General features: G+C 41.5%; 1 protein-coding gene across 1 annotated transcript in view; it reads left to right on the forward strand.

Moving 5' to 3' along the window:
* The window catches only part of HYDIN (HYDIN axonemal central pair apparatus protein), a 3,273,799-nt gene that overhangs the window by 1,401,700 nt on the left and 1,850,149 nt on the right, over positions 1-21,950 (forward strand). The window contains exon 30 of the mRNA XM_069654775.1: positions 6,488-6,618. Within this exon, the coding sequence (XP_069510876.1) occupies positions 6,488-6,618 (131 nt within the window). The remainder of the gene's footprint in view (positions 1-6,487; positions 6,619-21,950) is intronic.

The raw sequence follows: 21,950 nt of genomic DNA on the forward strand, positions 1-21,950 counted from the left end.
TCCGGTGCTACTGGCAGTGCCTGCTTCCGGGTGCTGGTACGCCCGCCTGGTCCGATCTAGTGGGCGAAAAGGCACCCGCGAGCAGAACTCATAGTTTGCTGATCCGGTAACTACGGTACCGGCAAGCTTACAGATACCATAGTTACCGGACTGGCAAACTTGTAATGAGGCCCAATGTGTGTAGGGATGGCAACCATAAACTAAAGGGAAAGCCTGTTCTCTGGGTGCTGCGTCCAGCACACACCGGCTTTTTTGCGCAGTTTCGCCTCTGCTCCCCGACAGTATCTTCTGTCTGCCTTCCCTTCCGAGGGATCTCCTTCCTACAGAGTCCCACCAGCAGGACGCCCGGAATGATGATAGGCGTTTTGGTGTCTCGGCTTCTCGTGTTCTTGCACGGCTCCTTCTGTTGTGTCTTCCTGGTCCCCTGTTTCTCTGTTGTGCCTCTGCAGTCCACCTCTTATACACCTGTGGTTCTTTAATGGCTGCAGGTGTATTTCATTAATTAAGGCTGCCTGGCTCTGATTATCGGGACATGCCTGGCCTTCATTCATGTTCTTCGTCCCAGTACCAGAGCGGTGAGAGTAAGTGGTGTCTATTATTCGCAGTTTATTCTTCTTAGTCTCCGTTCTAGAATGGGGATGGTATGTAACATTGATATCCTTCAGTTGTTTCTTCCTCCTTTCAGTACTGGAGTGAGGAATGTGTGTAGTGTTCCTAACTCTCAGTTGTCCCTTCCTCATCGCCGTACCTTTACATACCTCAAAAGGGGAATAAAGCGGAACTGCTTTATAATGACCCCAAAAGGTCAGGGAAACATTAGGCTGGTTGTCATGGAGGCATGGGGAATACTGTGTTTTGTCCCAAGATACCTCATTCCCAGTCCTTCTAATCCTCTTTCGAATATGTCTGGGTGAATAATATTTCCTGTTCTTCTCATGGACAAGGGAGCATGGGGAACAATATCCCATAACTGCCTCTGGAATAGGGGTTTCTTCCTGAATGGAGAAGGTGGAATACTGTGTCTCGCCTAAGTGCATCCCACCTCCAATCCCCAAGGACCCTCCACCCAGGTGATCCTCCCTTGCTTGTCCACCCCCAGGGTTGGTATCCAAAAGCGATGGCCCTTCCCTGGCCACCTGCATAGAGGATCCAAGGGGAATAGATGTGGTTTCTCACACTACCTAAAGAAAACTAAGGATAGTCTGCATCAGGATGACCAAAGCAAGTAACTGTCTGTGTCCAAAACCTGTACTGGCCCTCACAACTAACAGCATACAATGTGTAGGGGTGTCAGCTTGAAAATGAATAGTGTTCAAAAGAAAGTGTAGAGCCTCTTCCAGCTCTTAGCTTATACTCGACTTCCCCTTCCCCAAGTCCAAAACAGTTCACAAAAGGCTGGGGTTCCCTTCCTCAAGAGTTCACGATTTGTTTTGAAAAATGATACAGTTCCTTGCGACACTTTCTAACTCTCTGGCCAGTAGCACTCTTCACTGGTTCACAAAAAAAAGTCTGTTTCTTGACTTCAAAATCCTCTAAGCAGCCATTGCACAACACAAGCTTCTTGCAGAAATACTTTCATTGGCTTTCTTCACAACGCGCCCTCAGCCTAGGCGCAGTTGTCGGACCACACGGTCCACACATTACAGGTCACACAACCGATATCCCTTCTTATCTGCTTTCCATTACCAATTGTCCATTTCTCTCTTTGAGCAGTTAAACTTGTTCTTTCATCAATGTTACTCTTCCAACACTTTGCCGTGGCCTGGTTTGCTACCATGCACTTTATTCTTCTGGCTCTTACCAATACAGGGTTTCCCTTAACCTGCAATTATTTAACTATTTTAACTGTGCTCAACACTTGGCTTCTCCTTTCATACACTTCTGCAGGATTCACAATGTCTTTCAATGTCTTTCAATGTGTTCTGTATTCAAAATACCTGGCTTTTGCTTCATACAGCATTAAAAATTATTCACAATGTCTTTTAGTTAATTGTGTATTCAAAATACCTGGCTTTTGCTTTAAGCAGCTGTCAAAATTGCTTCTCGTCCCTTTCAGTTTGCTCACTTTTCATTCCAAAAGTGTTTATAACAATTTTCCATTCAATCGTAACTAAAAGGGAGTACATCAAACAACCGGACAGCCCCGGTATGAGCGTTTCCCTTGTATCACTCACCGGCTCCCTTCGGCTTCTCGCCTGCTCCTTGCACTGCTGTCTGGCTTCTTGGGTCTCTGCTCTTCTTCCGCAGAGACCAGAGAGAGCCTTGCTCGTGCTCTGGGCGTGCTGTGGCTGCTGGACTTTCCCAGCGCCCACAGCTTCTGCTGCATGTACCCAACGAGGAGGGATGGCATGCCTTGCAGACCCTCTATTGTTAGGCCTCTGCCATGACGTCCCTCTCTCCTGTCCAGCACTGCTTTCAGCTCCCGCTTCTCTTCCGTTCCTGTCAGCAGCCCGCCTCTGGGTTCCTTCCTGTGCTCTTCTATCTGCTGTGCAGCCAGTCTTCTTATATATACACCTAGTGGGATTGTCAAAGGTCCACAGGTGTGGGTCATTTAGTTTAATGGCCTGACCTTGAGGAAACCCATTAGTTGGACATGTCTGGCTATTCCAAAGGTGTACTTCCATAGCCCTCTTCTTCCTCTCAGTACCAAAGTGGTGTTTGGGGAGGTTTGAAGCAGAAGTGTGCATTATTCCGTGCAGTCTTCTACTCCTCTTGGTACTTGGCTGATGTGTGTCTGCATTAAAAACATAAAGTGAATATGGGTTTCTCATCTATATGTGGATATGTCCTCCTAGTTGGTCTCTTCCTCGTCCCAGTGTCTGTGATAATTTTGGGGGACTTATCAGAAGAAAAAAAGGGAAAGGGTTGACAGTAGTCTACGAAGGCTTGGGGGATAGAAGTTTCATTTTGGAAAGGGAATGGGGGATACCATGTCTCACCTATGGACGTCCTCCCTCCACTCCCCAAGTTCTCTCCACCCAGGTGATCCTCCTTCGCATATCCACCCCCAGGGTTGGGATCCAAAAGTGATGGCCTTTCTCAGGCCACCTGAGAGGTGGATTCTGGGAGAAAAGAATTGAGGATGCCCTCAGGTTCCTCACACTTCCAATGGAAACTTCAGAACCGTGGAAGACAACTCCCACTTAGAAGTTGGTCTCTTGTCCAAGCCGATCTTACTCTTTTTGTGTCAACACCATAGTCGGCTCTCCTTTCCCTCTCCCCTCTCTTTTAAAGAAAAGTGGATGAAATCCTCAAACCCTTCCAAGAAGGGACTCTGAGAGGCCAACAAGGTAAGAGAAAACTAAATAAGAAGAAGAGACTTTCAAGTCAAGGTCTAACTCACAAGCTAGGAGAAGGGAGGCATTCTTCTAGCCATAGACATTTTGACCACCGGAGAAGGGAGACATTCTCCAGGGATAAGGATTGGTTTAGGACCTTTGTGTTTTAGTGGTAGGGATAGTTTAGAAGTTTGGACCAGGATGGTAATACTTTATTTGGACATCAGACTTCCTGACAGACCAGAGTTTTAGTTTGGTTGAGGTAGGGAAACGACATCTAGAGATAGGGAAAGGTAGGATTTTATAATATCCAATAAAGATTTATAGCCAAAACTTTAAAACCCTGGTCAGACTTCTCATTCTATGTCACCAGAATACCCAATCCAAAATGTACCAATCATGCCATGAAGTGGTTGAAAGCTTTGGGCTTCGTGTAGGGTTAGTAATTAACTGAGGAAAATCGAGCCGGTTAACCATTGGGAGCTTTGCGAATGCAAACCTATGAAACACTACCACATTCATTAACATGGGTTTCCATTACATTGACATATTTGATTATCCAGATGTAACATGGTGTAGGAGACCAGTTCCGATGTGACGAGGGTGCTGAAAGGTTTGTATAGAACAGTCTGCTTTTTGTGCAAATTGCCATTCTCCATGTTTGATTGCCTAGCTTTATGTAGATTGGTGATACTTCTAAAAACTGCTGCATGTGCTTTCAGGGGCATCAGTGAAAATACCAACTCACATGTTCAAGGACACTGATAAACAACTTATTAAGCTGTTGTGGAGCCCTAGCACATTGTCATGCCATTGTTCAAGGAGATATTGGAGCTCCACATTTTGAAGCTTACTATTCGCCATCATAGCTACAATTCATTTCAAAGTGGATGAGAATGGGGATGAACGGTGAGAAGCAAAGACTGAGGTCCTGTATAAATACTCTAAATTCGTACTACCTCTTGATGGTTAAGATCTCAGTCATGGAAGCCTCAATATTTACTAGGATTGGGGAGAGATGTATGGTCTAGGACAGGGGTCTGCAACCTTTGACTCTCCAGATGTTTCGGCCTACAATTCCAATTATATCTGGCTATTGACTATGCTGGTTACGGGTCATGGGAGTTGTAGCCAAAACATCTGTAGAGCCAAAGGTTGCAGACCAATGGTCTGGGGCATTTTGTTCAAAGGGACGCATGCTATCTGGACACTTCCACTGTAAAACTGGAGATACACACTTTCAGTTAAGTAACTAATGCCTGCCACTTAAGTAGTTTGGTAGATATTCATATAGTGTATTCAAACGTAGCAGCTGAGAAAGTTGGTATAAGGAGAAGTTGGTGGACATCCATATGGTTGGCTTGGATACATCCGGTGTAGCCATGGCGCTGTCATCCTAATGGCCATGGAGTAAAAATTCATTCAAAGAAAAATGATACCATGGTAACCAACGAGAACTCTGAGATCCATCAACAATCTACTCCTAAAAATCCTGCAATGCTTCAGAAAGGGATACAAAAGGTTGGCATTCTCCAACATCATCATCAAACTCTGGAACTGGCTTCTAAATGAAATTCACACATTGCAGAAACATCTTGGGCCTCATTCCGACACAGGCGTTAACCATGGCGCTATTAGCGCCATGATTGACGCCGGTACCTTACCGATTCCGCCATGGTGAATGGCGGAATTACCGCCCCATTCCAAGGTTGGCGGGGCGGTAATTCCCCATTCACCATTGGCCCTTCCACATTCCCATTTTTCCCCCCATAGGGCTCAATGGAAATGGGGAAGGCGGTAATTATGGTACCGCAAATTGCGGTACCGTAATTACCTCCAAGGTCCCTTTGCGGATCCCGTCCTTAACAGCTGTTAAAACCAGCCGTTAAGGGAGGACCCGCAAAGGGACCTCGGAATTGGGCGGTAAGGGATTACCGGCACCAGTGCCCTTACCGGTACCGGTAATCCCTTACCGCCCGGTCGTAATGAGGCCCCTTATGTTCTGGAAAAGGCTAAAGATCTGGTTTTTCGACATACCTTAAACAAGTAAGGCTTGCCATAAAGTCCTAAATGGAGTGTCCAACAAGTTGCTGCCATTAAGGCCACTGACCACGCTTTATCTGTACTGCCTTCATCCCAGTAGCACCTTCTCATCTCGGCACTTTAGCATCAACGGCTGCTGCTACTGGTGTAGCCTCTGCCTCTCAAGTGGAAATACTGTCTCTGATCATTGCTTCCAGTTAACCTATATCTGTATAACACCCATACCTATTTTGTCTGTTGTGCTTACCTGTACTCCTGAAGTAGGCCATGTACCATGAGGCGTGGCTTTGCCAGACTGGGCACCCATACCTATTTTGTCTGTTGTGCTTACCTGTACACCTGAAGCAGCCCCCGGTACCATGAGGTGTGGCTTTGGTAGATTGTGCACTCGTACTGATTGTCTTTTTTTGCTTACCTGTACACCTGAAGTAGCCTCATTCCATGAGGTGTGGCTTCGCCAGATTATGCTTTCAGGATCCACCCGCATATTTGGAACCCCTATGAGTGGTCCTGCACTTTGATGTCTGTCATTTGTGCACTTGCTCTAACTAGCGCATAGATGCCTAAGGGTTTTGTGCGCTGGTATAAATACAAAAATAAATACATTAAAATAAGGTAGTATAACAGACTCTGGACATAGCACCAAACCATCACTGGACCACATCTTTAACTTGCGTGTCTGCTGCACTTGCCCCCCTACATACCAATAAACCACATTCCGTGGACTTATACCGAGATGCTGCATTACAGATGCACTCAACAGAAACTAGACACAGCCACAAATCGCTGGGCCACAATGCATGTCCCCCTCTGCACTACATGTTGCTGTTATTACGGCAGCGGACTAAAGAGATCGATAGAAATAGAGTTCTGGGAAACCTGCTTTGTCTTCTTTGCTGGGTAAAGTCTTCAGTTGATTTCACTCTCTGAATGAATGCAGGTTATTTTCTATGCCTTGTAACTGACATGGGCGTTACTGCAACTTGTATAGTTTCTGCATGTCTAGTTGTCTGTTGTGATGCATTTCAGTGCTTGTTTAGGTGGGTCCTTGAACTGATAGTTTGGAGTTTTGGTGCCACGTTAGTCTCTTCCGGATATGGTAGCGTCTCATTGTTGGTTCCTTGCTCTTGTTTCAACTGTAAACTCTTATTATGCTCCTCACACAGGGCAAGAAAAGTACCAGAGCCTCCTTAAAGTAGCCAAAGAGAATCTTGAGAAAGAGCGGCAAAGTGACGAGACTGTCAGCCCTCCAAGGACAATGACAAGTGAACAAGCCCTCGATGACTCCACTGTTAGTGTAAGTACAGCTTTCCGTTGGTTTGTACCAGTGGTCGAAGTGGGCGGGAACGGTGCTCCTCTACTTATTTTAATTAAGTTTTACCGTTCCTCCTATACTTTTATTTTAAAAAGAAAAGATTGCGGAACGGTTTTGTTTTAAAATAAGTGTAGGAAGAAGTTGAAACTTGCACTTTCAGTGCACTGCACACGACGTTTCCTTAAAGAGCAGACACATGTTTTTTTTTTTTTTTATCGTGCATGGGAGAGTGGCGATGGGGTCTGTTGGGAGCGTGCAGGCCAGTAGGGAACATAGTTCCACTACTACTTTTCGTACTCTTCGACCACTGGTTTGTAGCTCTTATCTTTACTGTCAATGCAAGAGATATTAAGGCTTTAAGCCAAGCCTACTGTCACAGTTTCCGTGTGTTCATGAAGCCATTTTTCATATTGTAAATCAACAGAATTTTAACAAATGTTCTTTTTCGGTATGTTGTTATTGGAACCCCTTTTAGCATTACTAGTTAGAAATACGTGGCAGTAGACACATATGTGGCGTTTCTCCCTTCAATCGTATAGGCAGTGACTCCCACCAGTTGATCAATGACTCCTGTCTCCTACCTATTCTTTCATTCCATTTATTTTATTGTATTTAGCATGTGAACAATGTTAGATTGCGTATGCTTTCAAACATCCTGTCGATGGTAATGGCAATCTTTGCATTGCTATTTCAAGATAGGGCATGTAAAATGCTGTCACAAATTGGGTTGAGCCCTGTGTCTGTGCACACCTGTAGCTTACACCCTTTCATGAGAGATTCATTTGCCTAGAAAATCATTATCCTGGTATAGATCTAGCCCTCCATGTGGATAGCTTCAGTTTTGAATTGCCAAGTTCTAAAGGTCACTGAGGGGGTCCCATCCAGGCCCCACTGACATCATTGACCCTAGTGAAGTTAAGTACCCTTATGTTGTAACTTTTTTAAGGCTAGCATAACAGTTTGCCAAGCGTTGCTTTTTGTTTTATTTTGTTAACCCATAGAGTATTACGTTTATGACGGTCTTGTCAGAATGACCCCAGATCATGAAGCTTTACTCCTCTTGTAAGTACGTGATTAGACTCTTTTGGGAGACTACTCTGTCAGGCGACACTATTAGTAATTCGCAATTACTTTTTTGGAATTTTTTATATATATTTGTTGTTAGTCTGTCGCGTCTTGTCTGAGTAAGGTGGAAAAAGAGGTCTACAGAACCGCCTTAGAAGTTATAAGGTATTGATGAATACTCAGAAATCAAGAGATGCGCCAGTTTTTTATACTCCATGCACTTGGGTTTTATTGCTTTGCCCTTAATGATGACACGTGTTTTTCGGCTATTGAAAGCCTTTCTCAAATCAGGGCTCTTTTGTCTATAATTTACATATCCAAGAATATTTGATATCATTTGTACAAACATTTATACAGACATGTATGTAAAGTCACCGAGATTGAAGGTTGGGGTAGGGGAAGATTGTTAGGTGGTGAGACAAAAAAAAATGAAAAATAATAACAAAGGAGAAACACATAGGACACAAAGTCAGATTAAATAGTAATAACTTGATGAATGAGCCATGACACAACCATACCATATTTATCTCATATGGCTTAACATTTTCAAATGTAACCTGTATTGCACATTACCTTCATATAGATGTGGCATTTGTAATCCTTGTTGGTTTGTTAGAGTTTCTTTTATATAGGGTCCAATCCCTGTGAATAAATGTCAGGGTATTGTAAATTAACTGTCCTTATTTCGGTTACTTTCTTTAAAATTATTGAATTGCTACATTAGGTAAAGTTGCCTGCCCAGTATTTTTGCTCAATTGCTGTTGTTAGCCCATACATGTTTATATGTATGCTTAAATCTGCTATCCATTTGTACATTGTCTCTACAAGTTTCACATAAGTAAATATTAATTTCATGTTCAGATGTGCCATCGCAGTGCGATCGTATTACTAACTATAACATTACTCCCATTTGGGCATCTGACGGCATTGCATTGAAACTCTTTGGGTTTTTTCTTATTTCTTATTTCTTATTTCGTATTGCGTTTATCTATTCTGAGCTTACCTTGTTAACATTTTGTTTCTCTAATAGTACTTCACAATACATCTCGTGCACTTATACCCGTCCGCTGCCTTTTAAATACGTGTTCTGCATTCTGCACGTTTCGCCATTGTTAACAAAACATTGACGGTCTCTTACCTCGGCTTCTAGCCCTCCGGTGTCCTTCTCATTCATGCTTTCGCTCGCGTACTGTATTAACACTCACCATTTTACAGAGTCATTGCTGGTTGCCACGGCAACGTATCAAGCTTGAGTCCTTCCTCTGCTCCTGCTTCCACGTCCTGTTTCCTACGGACGCCATGTTTTGGGAGTAAAAAGAATTGTCGCTAATGTTAGACTATTGCATAGTGCCCTTGCCTCGTCATTAGTGTTCTAATCCTAGTAAGAATGATTACGAACACAACGGTTATAAGTGCCTAAATTAAGTAATAAACGGACCGTCTTGTTAATTACAGTCACTTGCAATTTATAATGAATGTAATTACGATCACAATGTTTAGATGTAGCCAGTTTGCTGGCTCGAATCTCTCCTTCTGATTACGGCCAAATTGAAGTACCTTATTATTTAATCTTCTAATCTTTTAGAGTGGGTGATTATTCAGTGTGAAACTTGTAATGATGACACGTGCTTCTTGATTACACATACCATGTTAGGTGACCCCATAAATCACTATTTTTTATTTTTAAAGATTTCAGAGTGACAAGTGCCTAATGCAAAAGATTTTGTTGTTCTTTGCTTTTATAATCTCACATACCATGTTTGGTGACCCTATAAATCACTATTTTGAATTTATAATTTTCAAAGGTTCCCTGGGTAGGTCACTAGTGTGCGCCAGATAAATCATTCTAAAACACATTTTGTGAATTAAAGTCTGTAGGTACAACATCGGTCAGTTTGGTTTCACCTAGTCATAAGAGCTTTTGTAGCCCTGGATGCCATTCTCAACCGGAGTTCATAGAAAAGACGCCATCTCGTTATCTGAGTTCAAACCAGTAATTGTACTATTTAATTTACAGATGATTCTGGCTTCAGCCTGGCATAGCGCTTTTTCTCTGTCTCCTCCTCTTCTGCCCAATTGGACTTGTTGTAGTCCAATAAATTTCAGATCTTCTTTCTTTTCCATTTGGTGTACTTTTTGCCAATATTTTGTCTCTGGTCTTGGCTGCCTATTTTTGCCAGATGTTCCCTGATTCGTATATGCAATTCTCGAATGGTGCTTCCTATATACAGTTTCTTGCATTACGCAGATTATACCATATACTACATATTTCGTTCGGCAATTTATCACATGTTTGATTCGGATTTCTTTCCCATTGCTGTCTTTTAAGAAATCCGTCGGTTCCCTTGCATATTTGGACATCGTGCACATCCCACATTTACGAAAACGTCTGTATGGTGGTAGAGTCCATAAATTAGTGTTACATTTCTTGACTTCTGATAAGAGCAATGGGCTTATTTTAGTCTTTAATGTATCTGCTTTTCTGAAGATTATCCTTGGTTTGTTCCCCACTTGGGTTCTAATATGTGCGAGTCCTAACAGATGCCAATGTTTCTGTAAGATTTCGTTGATCTTTCGACTGTCTTTGTTAAATTTGGTTACAAACCCTAATTTCCATTCTTGGTCAGAACTTTTGATTGGGGATTTACTCGGGATTAGAGTCTGTTCTTGAGTCCAGTTCTTAGTTGCGCTGTATGCTTTTGTCACACATTTCTCCGGGTATCCGGGTATCCGTGCTGCAAGAATCTCATTTTGAGTAGCTTACATTCTTCCTCAAAGTCACTTTGCGTGCAGCAGTTCCTTCTTGCCCTCACAAATTCCCCCTTCGGAATATTAAGTTTTGTTGATTGGCGATGACAACTATTCGCGTGTAGGGTAGAATTGACCTCTGTAACTTTCCTATATGTTCGTGTTTCTATGTTATTTTCTATATAGATAGTAATATCGAGGAAATTCATAGTTTTGGAGTCACAATTTCCAGTAAATTGAATGCCGAATGGGTTAATGTTTAACCTGTTCATAAAATTTTCAGATTGATTTTCTGAGCCATTCCAAATAATCAAGACATCGTCTATGAACCTCATCCAGTGGATCAATTGGTTAGGATAGACCTCATCTACATACACAACTTTGTCTTCAAATAGGCCCATGAATAGATTAGCTAATGCAGGGGCATGTTTGGTGCCCTTTGCTACTCCTTTAAATTGTTTATAGAAGCAGTTGTCAAGTGTGAGTTTCAACATTTCTTTGATCTCAATTTGTTGGTACATCGAGGCCGATTCTCTCTTGAATGCATGGCCAATGGCTTTGATTGCCCAGTGATGTTGTATCGATGTGTAAAGTGATTTTACATCTAAACTGGCTAGTTTAAATTCCTCGTTCCATTGAATGTTTTTTAATTTGATGATGACATCTGTAGTGTCCTTAATAAATGATTTAATTTTACTTGCTTTAGGTTTCAGTACGTTCTCTAGGTATTCCGACAGGTTTTCCGTAGCCCAGCCTATCCCATTTAGGATTGGCCTACCCTCCGGAATTACTTTGAATTTCTTATGTATTTTCAGCAGGAAATACATGATTGGTGTAACTGGTTCCTTTATTATGAGGAAGTTTTTTTCTTCAACACTGAGTAGTACATCTTTGTGCCATTCTGTGATCCTTTTCGTTTAATGTGATAGTTTATTTCTTGGGGTTTGTTGGTATTTTAATGTAGCATCCTGGGCTTTCTAAGTGATTAGTGGCCATTTTTAGGTAGTCCGTTCTTTCCATAATCACAATATTACCACCCTTATCAGCTTGTTTAATAACCGCTGAGGTGTCTTCCATCAAATCTTGAATTGCTTGATATTCTTTGAATTTCAGGTTCGATTTACGATTATTTTTAGTTTGCTTTTCTGCTATTTTATAGAAGTCCTCTGTTACAACTTTATAGAAAGTATCAATCACATTGTCTGGGGGTAGCTGCGGGACAAATTTTGATCGTGGTTTTAGTTCCTTCATTTAAAGCGACCTACGGGACTTCCCTGTTTGACACGAAGATTGAACTTTACAAGTTTATTAGAAAACTGAAATTGAAGGTCTTTTTTTGAAGAACTAGAGGTCCGTGACAAACCAATTGAGGGTCCTGATTTCCAGGAATTCAGAGCAAAAAGTGGGTTTATACCACCAATTACGGTCCCGTCTATTGATATCTTTCAGAAACTGGTAACTCGAGACTTAGAAAAGATCAATTACAGGACTCCTGTACGTAAGAATTTGAAACCACATGAAATGAGACTAATCAAGGACTTATATAGTGACAAGGGGATAACGATACGGCCAGCCGACAAAGGAGGTGCACTAGTGATACAGAACACGGCTGATTATGAAACAGAGTGCACAAGACAACTCCAAGACAGAACGGTATATGCCATCTTGGACCATGACCCAACTACAACCATCAAGCAGAATCTGAAGACTCTATTGGATAAAGCTCTAGAGCTGGAATGGATCAACGAACACACCCAAAAATTCCTGTTAAACAATCATCCTAGGATTCCAAATTTTTATACTCTACCCAAGATTCACAAAGACACAATGAAACCACCAGGTAGACCCATAGTCTCAGGTATGGAAAGCATTAATCAATCGCTGGGCATCTATATTGATTTCTTCTTACAGCCTCTCATCCAAAAAACCGCAACCTACAAACGCGATACCACTCATTTTCTCCAAAAACTCAGTTCTACAGGTTTTCAACAAGAGGATTTAATGTTCACAATTGATGTCAAAAGCCTGTACACATCAATACCACACGACTTAGGGATGGAAGCAGTTGAGTGGCTATTACTACAAACCTCCGACATCCCTGCACAAAAGGAGTTCATATTAGCACTTCTACAATTCATCTCTGAAAATTCATATTTTCAATATCGCAATCAGTTCTATCTGCAGACCTCAGGAACTTCAATGGGGGCCACCATGGCACCCACATACGCCAACTGTTTCATGTATAAATTTGAAATGGACAATGTACTGAACCAACAAGTATGGAACAAAGACATCCACTTGTGGACGCGGTATATCGATGACATTTTTGGTGTGTGGAGGGGCACTAGGACCGCCTTCGACACGTTCTTTGAATATCTGAACAACATAGATCAGCGCATCCAGTTCACGAGAGAGATCTCCCATGACACAATTACCTTTTTGGACGTTCTCATCAAAAAGCAATCAACTGGCTACAGTACTTCGCTATTCAGGAAACCCACAGACCGCAATAATCTCCTACATCGTCTAACCTTCCATCAACCGAGTCTGCTTAGGAACCTCCCGTACAGTCAACTGCTTCGGGTGAAGAAAATAGTTAGCGACCCAGAAGATTGCTTAGCCCAACAGCTTGTGATGAAGGATAAGTTTCTAGCGAGAGGCTACAAACAGAATGAACTCGACACAGCATTCACCAGAGTGAGGAGCCTGGCACGAGACACTTCGATTACCACTCAGGATCCAAAGACTAAGAGAGAATTGAAGACACCTGTGTATGTTTCTAAATTCTCGGTCCAGAGCAACAGAATAAAGAAAACCATCAATAAACATTGGAGTATTTTGAGAAACGACACTAGAGTTCAAGGTTTGTTTAGTGAATTACCAGTGTTCGCCTATCAACAGAGTAGAAACCTTAGGGACGAATTGGTACACACAAGGCCGCCTCTCAAGGAGCCTATAACTCAAAGGACTGGAACATTCCCTTGTCTACATTGCATTAACTGCAACTCAATAATCAAGGGGAATGTCATCAACCATCCCAGAACAGGGAAAAAGATTCTACTAAAAACATACAGTACTTGTGACAGTGTAAATACCATCTATGGTATCAAATGCCCATGTGGCAAGTTCTACGTAGGTCAATCCACCAGAATGGCTAAAACTAGGTGGAATGAACACCGGTCATGCATCCGCAATGCAAACATGAACTCAGCTGTAGCCCGACATTGGGTTGACAATGGACACAATCTGACCCAGATGAGATTCGTGATTTTAGAGACACTTACGAAGAACAGTCCCCATGAAGACTTGAACCAACGTCTGAACCGTAGAGAGGCATTCTGGATCGACAAGCTAAGTAGCTTGACCCCCAATGGCATCAATGAAGAGATCAACTACCACTGTTTTTTATGATCCTAACATTTGTTCAATACGTTCTTGACTGCTGGCACTATTTCCTGTATGTCATGCCTGAGTGTTAGTAACTGTACTGTACGATTATCCTTGTACCCGAAGAGTAATCCCCTTTATGAACCAGGATGACACTGCTCTTCACACTATATTTGTGAATGATTACTACGATGTGTAACTGTATCCAAGCAATGGAACTTTGTTGTATCTCTTGGACATACGTCCTAACCCTAAGTATTACCATGAACATGACATTAATGTATAATTGCATTGCAGCAATGGAACCCTGATGGACCTCCCGGACAGACTGTCTGGGACGCAAGGTGCCATCTTAGGATGTCACCACCACCAGCAGGGTTGATTACATGCAGATGCGTAGATTTCGCAATAATGATACATTAGTTTGAGTTTACTCGCAATGTAGCTATTTTAGGACCCTCACCTCTGGGAGAGGGAGACCACTTAAGAATACATCACCAGTCGATAGTGTTTGTACCGGCAGCTTCAGAACCACACATACCGATCCATATATTCTACATGGTTTGGATCTTGCACTAGGTCCCTTTTTCCATATGATGCCGCTTTATCACAGTATTTTTTCTATTTTCATTACAGTACGACTTTTTTTAGATTTCAGATTTTTTAGTGACCACAATTCCTCCTGGGTAGAGATGAGGTATGTTAAATATGTGGATCATTGCAATTCAAGCCCATTGGCCTGATTGCAGTGTCTTTACTTTGACCGTGCGCTCCTCGCGGAAGCTTCACGGTCACGTGTCTTTAAAAGGAAGCGTTGCCTTGGCGACGCTTTGATACGATAGCCTCAGATGTACGCGAGCCGGTCACAGGAGAACGCCTGTTCCTTGCGACTCGTAGGGTAAGTTTGCATTACTGCTAGAATTTTGTCTCTATATACGGATCAGACCCGTTTTTGCAACTATATACACCTTTTTGATTCCAGCACATTTCCTGGAGGCTGCGCTTCAACGCTGACTCCTTGTAGACAGTCTGAACACTCGAAGGCTTCTTTAAGCCACTCACGCCATACTGTGCTTTCAACCCGCCTCAGGTAAAATGCTTTCCGTGAATACTCGCTGCATTCACTTTACATATTGTTTAATGTTCTTTATCTGCATCCAACAGGGCCTCATTACCCTTTTTTCTTTTTTCTTTTTTCCTTGTTTACCATCTACGTACCTCTACAATCACAACAATATGGTATGTTGATTATATTATATGTCACTACTGTTTGGTTTAATTATGTACTATCGATTCATTGTATGTATATTGCTTATAGACCTGCCCTGATGAAGGAAATATTATTCCGAAATGCATTGGAAATTTTCATGGTCTGATTGAAAAAACATATATGGCGGTTTCCTCCTCACTAAGGATTTATTAGTGACTTTTCATCGCATGATATGTATATATTTTTCTTATTCAAACTCTCGGTGGATAAACCAATTTTGGAAAAGAATTGAATCTCAAGACTACCATTATTTTCTATTAAAAATAATTTTTACTTTTTACTTTTGAAAGCAACTTCAAATAGATTCAACTACCTACACACCCTGCTGGGGTGCTCTTGTGAGCGGCTGTGTGACCTTGCTTTCCACTTGGTCTCCTGCTTTACATGTATCTTAGATTTGGGTGTCTCCAAATTTGTCACAGCCAGCTCCTTTTGAACATTTGAACACCGATTGTACAAACAAGCAAATCTATTGCTCACAACTTTTTGAAAATTGGATGAATGCGGATTCAACAATTAAAGTGGTGCCCACTCATCTTCCCTCTTTAGTTCCTTCATTGACAGATTTTCTTGTTGGATGTTTAATTCTTGTAGGACATTTCTTATGTTGAAGGTTTCTGATCCTCCTAATGATCCAAGAAGATAATATCTTCTATTTCTTGTATGGTCATTTCACTTGGTGGTTCTTTTTCTTTTCTGACGTACATCTTCGGTGCCTGGGTTGCAAAGAACTTTTTCAGTTTCCTAATGAATTTATACAAATCTATGTGTAGATCTATGAAGTTACATGTTGCCGTAGGTGTGAAGGAAAGACCTGTGTTTAATAGTTTCCTTTCTTCCTCTGTTAATACCCTTTTTGATAAATTCAGTAACAGATAATTTGTCATTTGTTCCGGTTGGTCTCCCAAGCGCTTGCTCTGGTAAATCTTTTGTTGACGTCTCCTGAGCTCTTTGGATTGTCTGGGTTTCTCCCCCCCCCTCCTTCCTCTCCTCTGGGAGTAAGTTGTATTGTTGGGGTATTCTTAGGTAGTTGAAAACGGACTTGCTTCTGTGGGAAATTGCTATTGCCCTTCTTGTACCGTTTGATCTCATTCATGAATCCTTGATTGCTAGTCGCAGTGTCTGAAACCGGTGTGGTTGTTGCATCTCCCTCGGATTCCGCATCCGAGCCCGCTGATGATGTATTCGGGTGCTGTTCCTAGAGGATGGTTTTGTTTGTTGATTATATTTTTCTTGAAATGTATACACCCTATCATCTTTATAGTCTCTCTCATCTCTATAGTGTTTCCTTAATTTGCGTAGTTTGACCTCATCTTGATAATTTTTCAGGATTTCATGCATTGTTCCATAGTTTTTTTTCTTTTGTGGTTTCTTGTGATTTCATTTCTTCAATCTCCTTCTTGATTTTGTCAATTTGTTCTATTGATCTTTTATGCTCTCTGGTGGCATGTTCTATTAATAATTCTAACATTTTCTTAGAACTGCAATTTAAGTTCTTTTCCCACAGTTCCGCAAGGTGAGTATCATTTTCATTGTTGAAATTCTGGAATATTAGGATCCGTAATCCCCTTGGTATCAGATCATTTTTCAAGTAGTTTTCCAATGAGACAATCTCCCAATACTTATCAATTTCTTTTTTACAAGTCCTTTCTAGTTTGATGAACAGTGATCTCAAGTCTTCCTTTGATTTTTTCGAACTCGTGAAAGCATGATTCATATCACCCTTGCGGGTGAAAAGGTTTGCAATTTCCTCCTGTCTATTGAGTAAATATTCAGCCATTCTGTGTCTGCCGTTGTTGATAGTCTCATTCAACAGTAAGTACGTGATTAGACTCTTTTGGGAGACTACTCTGTCAGGCGACACTATTAGTAATTCGCGATTACTTTTTTGAATTATTTATATATATTTGTTGTTAGTCTGTCACGTCTTGTCTGAGCAAGGTAGAAAAAGAGGTCTACAGAACCGCCTTAGAAGTTATAAGGTATTGATGAATACTCAGAAATCAAGAGATGCGCCAGTTTTTTATACTCCATGCACTTGGGTTTTATTGCTTTGCCCTTAATGATGACACGTGTTTTTCGGCTATTGAAAGCCTTTCTCAAATCAGGGCTCTTTTGTCTATAATTTACATATCCAAGAATATTTGATATCATTTGTACAAACATTTATACAGACATGTATGTAAAGTCACCGAGATTGAGGGTTGGGGTAGGGGAGGATTGTTAGGTGGTGAGATTTATAATGAATGTAATTACGATCACAATGTTTAGATGTAGCCAGTTTAGCTGGCTCGAATCTCTCCTTCTGATTACGGCCAAATTGAAGTACCTTATTATTTAATCTTCTAATCTTTTAGAGTGGGTGATTATTCAGTGTGAAATTGTAATAATGACATGTGCTTCTTGATTACACATACCATGTTAGGTGACCCCATAAATCACTATTTTCAATATTTAAAGGTTTCAGAGTGACAAGTGCCTAATGCAAAAGATTTTGTTGTTCTTTGCTTTTATAATCTCAAATACCATGTTTGGTGACACTCTAACAAACCAACAAGGATTACAAATGCCACATCTTTATGAAGGTAATGTGCAATACAGGTTACATTTGAAGATGTTAAGCCATATGAGATAAATATGGTATGGTTGTGTCATGGCTCATTCATCAAGTTATTACTATTTAATCTGACTTTGTGTCCTATGTGTTTCTCCTTTGTTATTATTTTTCATTTTTTATTTTTTACTCCTCTTGGTTGAGTAGTTTTCTGAGGGAAAGAGCTATCAAACAGTTTGCTGCAAATGGCTCTTGCTAACCAGTTAGTGGGTTGGAAGATTGCCTTAGAACTATTGAACCCCTGTACTCCTTCCTTCTGCAGCATCATGGTGGGGATTTAGGATACAACCTTCGGCTTTGTCTGCTTGATAGAGTAGAAATCCAAAAAGTGTTGATATAGCCCCAAGAGTTGGTACACTCGCAAATAAAAATGTCAAGTGCAATATAAATATGTGAGATAATCCAATGATTATACATATTCCGTAACCAACAATAAAACAAAACACTGTCTGCACCAACCACTAACCTTCTTTGCTCCTCAGTCCTCTCCAGCATACCCTACATATTCCCCACACAGTCTAATGAATCAGTCTCACCTTACACAAACACATTATGCCACACATTCATCAAAAAACGAACTACCACAAACAAACACCCCAGTCATTGGAAGTTTCCCTTCCAGACACAATAACCTCAGTGCACACATTACAAACGCACAAGAAAGCAGACCCGCACAGACACCAGTTTCTCTAGTTCTATAAGCGCCAACAGAAAAGCACAACCTCTATCCTATTCCCTCTTCCCTCACTAAACTACCCACCCCACTTTCTGAGAGAACCACATGAATGCCTGGAGACCATGCCAATGGTAACGGTGCGTGATACAAGTCAGCTTAACATAACATTAAAACGTATCCCAATAGAATGAACAACACCTTGATATGGAGCATAAAAGGCAGCTGGGAAAGCTTTAGGCAGGATTATTGAGCTGGTATCTAAGACAAAAATGGTAGCCATTAATTTAAAATATATTTGTATTCAAATTTTCAAAATCATGTCATTGCAGGCATTACTCAATAGCAACATGGCATTCTCATAGTAGCCAGAAAACACGGTAATAGACCTAGCAGTCCAAGCAAAAGCATGTAAGTGGAAAATTGTGCACACTTTTATCAGGATTTACGGTCTTAAAATGTACGCAAAAACACATATTAAGCCAGAATTCACATTTTGGAGTTTCTGGTTCCACGTTTGGTCCTTCAGACCATTTTGCTTTTCCCCCCCTGTCATTTTGGTTCCTTGATCTTTTTATGGTGGCCATGGGACCTTGGGAGCGACCCGATACCGTATAATTTAGATAAGGTACCTTAGATTAGGTATATATATTGGTTCACCCCCTAAGGTGCCCAGTCCCAGGGGTGTCTCTCAGGCACCCCATTTCTCCTGTAGTATAATGGTTCCACTATGAATTGATTTTAGGAAATAGCTTGGTGGTAGCTGTGCTTTAATTTTGACTTCAACAAGGGTGCATTTCACATTGCCGCATTGGTAGCTCAATGCACCTTTTGCGTAGCCATTGGGGTATCAATGTTTTTTATCCTCCTCCTGGACATTTTGTCTTCTAGGGCTTCCCTTTGTGAGCCCCTCATGGCAGCCTTCATATTGGTACTAATTGGTTTAGGTCCCTGGACTAGACCTTTAACCTCCTGTGTGGGTGATTTTGGCTGAGTGACAGTCCCAGTGACCAACCAGTATGCCAGTATGCCCCAGCCCCTTTTTGTGATTGCCCGGCTGACCTGTGGTCAAGCCCCTTTCACAGAGGTATTTAGGTTCTGCCCTGCCCCCCTCTCTTGCTTTCTGGTTCCTGTAACTTGGAGCCAGTCTTCCCACCTGCTGATGAATTTTCACTGCGATTCCTGACATTTTTGATATTTTAACCCTTATCTGGCCAGATATTCGTTTAGTATGTCAGAGTTTGCCACCAGCCATTGTTCGTATGCTGGACCATTTGTTGCTGTGCTGCTGCCTTCTTTTGTTTGCCCTGCTGCTGGGCGGGTTCCCTCTTCTCCTTGGAGTCTACCTCGTTTGATCTTTTACTGCTGGTTTGAAGGTAGAGATCCTGGGAGGAGCCTTTGTTTCTTTCCTGATTGGCTGGTGTTTTGTTGGACCAGGGTTCAAGTCCTAAAGCACAGAATCCTGCAAACTGCACCTGTGGAGAAGAGCCATCCACTTACCAGGTTGTTATGGGGTAATAGACATTACTGCTGAAATCCCTGATGGCAGTACCTACCTTGGTCTGCTAGCAAGGGTGACTATTAACAATATTCCCCCCTGGTCTGTGGCAGAGATTCATGGGAGGTGAATCCTAACCAGGATTTCCTCATAGACTTGCATGGTGTGCAGTTATAATGTTGACTGCAAAAAGTAAAAAGACAAAAATGTCGAAAAAAAAATGGCTGAATTTTGTTTTTTTCCGAATGTCATTTTTTATTTTACATGTTTTTTTTGCTATCGTGCGTTTAAAAAAGGGTTAAAAAAGGGTTAAAAAGGGGGGGGCTTTCAGGGGGAACCCCAGATTTTGAACAGAAAATAAAAAAAGGACATTCGAAAAAAAAATTCTGACATTTTTTTTCGACATTTTGACTTTCGACATTTTGTAATTCGACATTATCACTATAAACCGACTTGCATGGAAGGTCCTCCTGTTCTGTAACTTCTTTTTCTGGGGTACATCTTCTGAGCTCTGGAACTCTTCATTTTCCCATTACTTCCTATGGAACATTGAAATGACACTGGAACTCTCCTTAAAATTACTCTGGGTTATTTGCTTGTCCCAAGAAATTTCTGTACGGGCTCCCCTATGGGTTCAGTGAGCTCTGGACCAAAATTCATAATTTCCATTTGTAAGGTCATCCTTTAGTTTCTGCAGTGGCAAATGTACGTGAAACACTAACTGCAACTGTTAACAATGTGTATATTTTTCCATGACATCCATCGAGAAGGTAACTGTTACTGAAATGTTCAATGAGTCTTGGATGCTTTTGCAAAACTTTATTGCGGTTTCATCCTGTCTGTGGCCTTAATGTAGTATACTATGTGACTGGGCATTACTACTGCTATAAGGCCCTAAGAGGTCTAAATTAATGGTGAGTTTTAGACCTAGGGAATATACATCCTTTTTCCTCTTACGGAAACATTATGGGTTCCCTTCTTTTATTCCCATACCCTGCCATGTGTGCAAGGTGCTGACCACCAGGTCGAGGGCCTTTCATATGCACTAGGGTTGGGATGTGCCTTTAGAACACTGCACTTGTCAGAGTACTCGGTTCCTACCTGCTTGCTAGGGTTAATGGTTTCCTGCTTCTCCCCACCTCTCGTTATTTTATGTTGGGTGTGCTCACCTCAAGTCGAAGGCCTGCAGACAGACATTGGGGTTGGAAGAGGCCTTTTATAGGTATTACTGTTTTTATAAGTGCACTTGGTCTTCATTTAATCCTGTGTATTATCTTCTGAGTACTTATTTGACCTGATCGTTTTTTATGTTTTACTTTATTAAAGTATATATTTTCCAGTTTATCAGTGTGGTGTATTTTGTATATGTATGTGTGTGGACTAATTGGGATGTATGTTACAATATCGTAGACGAAAACCTCGAATTGCAAAATACTGAGGCCCACTTTGCAATCTGTTGCATTTTCAATTCAAGCTTTTTTTTTTGGTCCCCTGCATTGTTTCTTGTATGCGGGGGACACTCCTGCAGCCCCCGAACCTGAAAATACCAAAGTAGGAGTGTGTGGGACACCCCTGCTCACCTACCTTTTGTATTTTCGGATTCGGGTTTTTAATACCTAACCAAATGCGGCACAGCAGTATGTACGACATTTTGGATACAACCTTTTCCGTCGATACCGACTAATTACACCTCTGTGTCGACACTTACCTGCGAGTTTAGCCTTATCGCTCTCACAACACTACCCACTTTTAAGAGAGGTTTGGTTTCCCTTTCTTTTCAGGTATTTTAGCTTTCCCCCCAGGATTAGTTGTTGTAGCGTCCTAAAGAGAGGGTGGTACAAACACTGCCTTAACAACACATGACTCAATAAATGTTAAGTTTATATAGCCATTCAGTTAGAGGCACAGTGAACTATGGTCTCTGTAGTGTAGCATCCAAAAGCAGTTTCCAGATAAATGGCAGGTTTTATAATTTCATTCCAGAGGCATAGCGCATTAGGTTTATTATGTATCTATGGTATATTGCAAGAGTAACTGGTGCTTTTATCAATGTTTTGGG

The sequence above is a fragment of the Ambystoma mexicanum genome, chromosome 1p, assembly GCF_040938575.1.
Source record: "Ambystoma mexicanum isolate Mex_15411 chromosome 1p, UKY_AmexF1_1, whole genome shotgun sequence".
In the NCBI taxonomy this organism is placed as follows: domain Eukaryota; kingdom Metazoa; phylum Chordata; class Amphibia; order Caudata; family Ambystomatidae; genus Ambystoma; species Ambystoma mexicanum.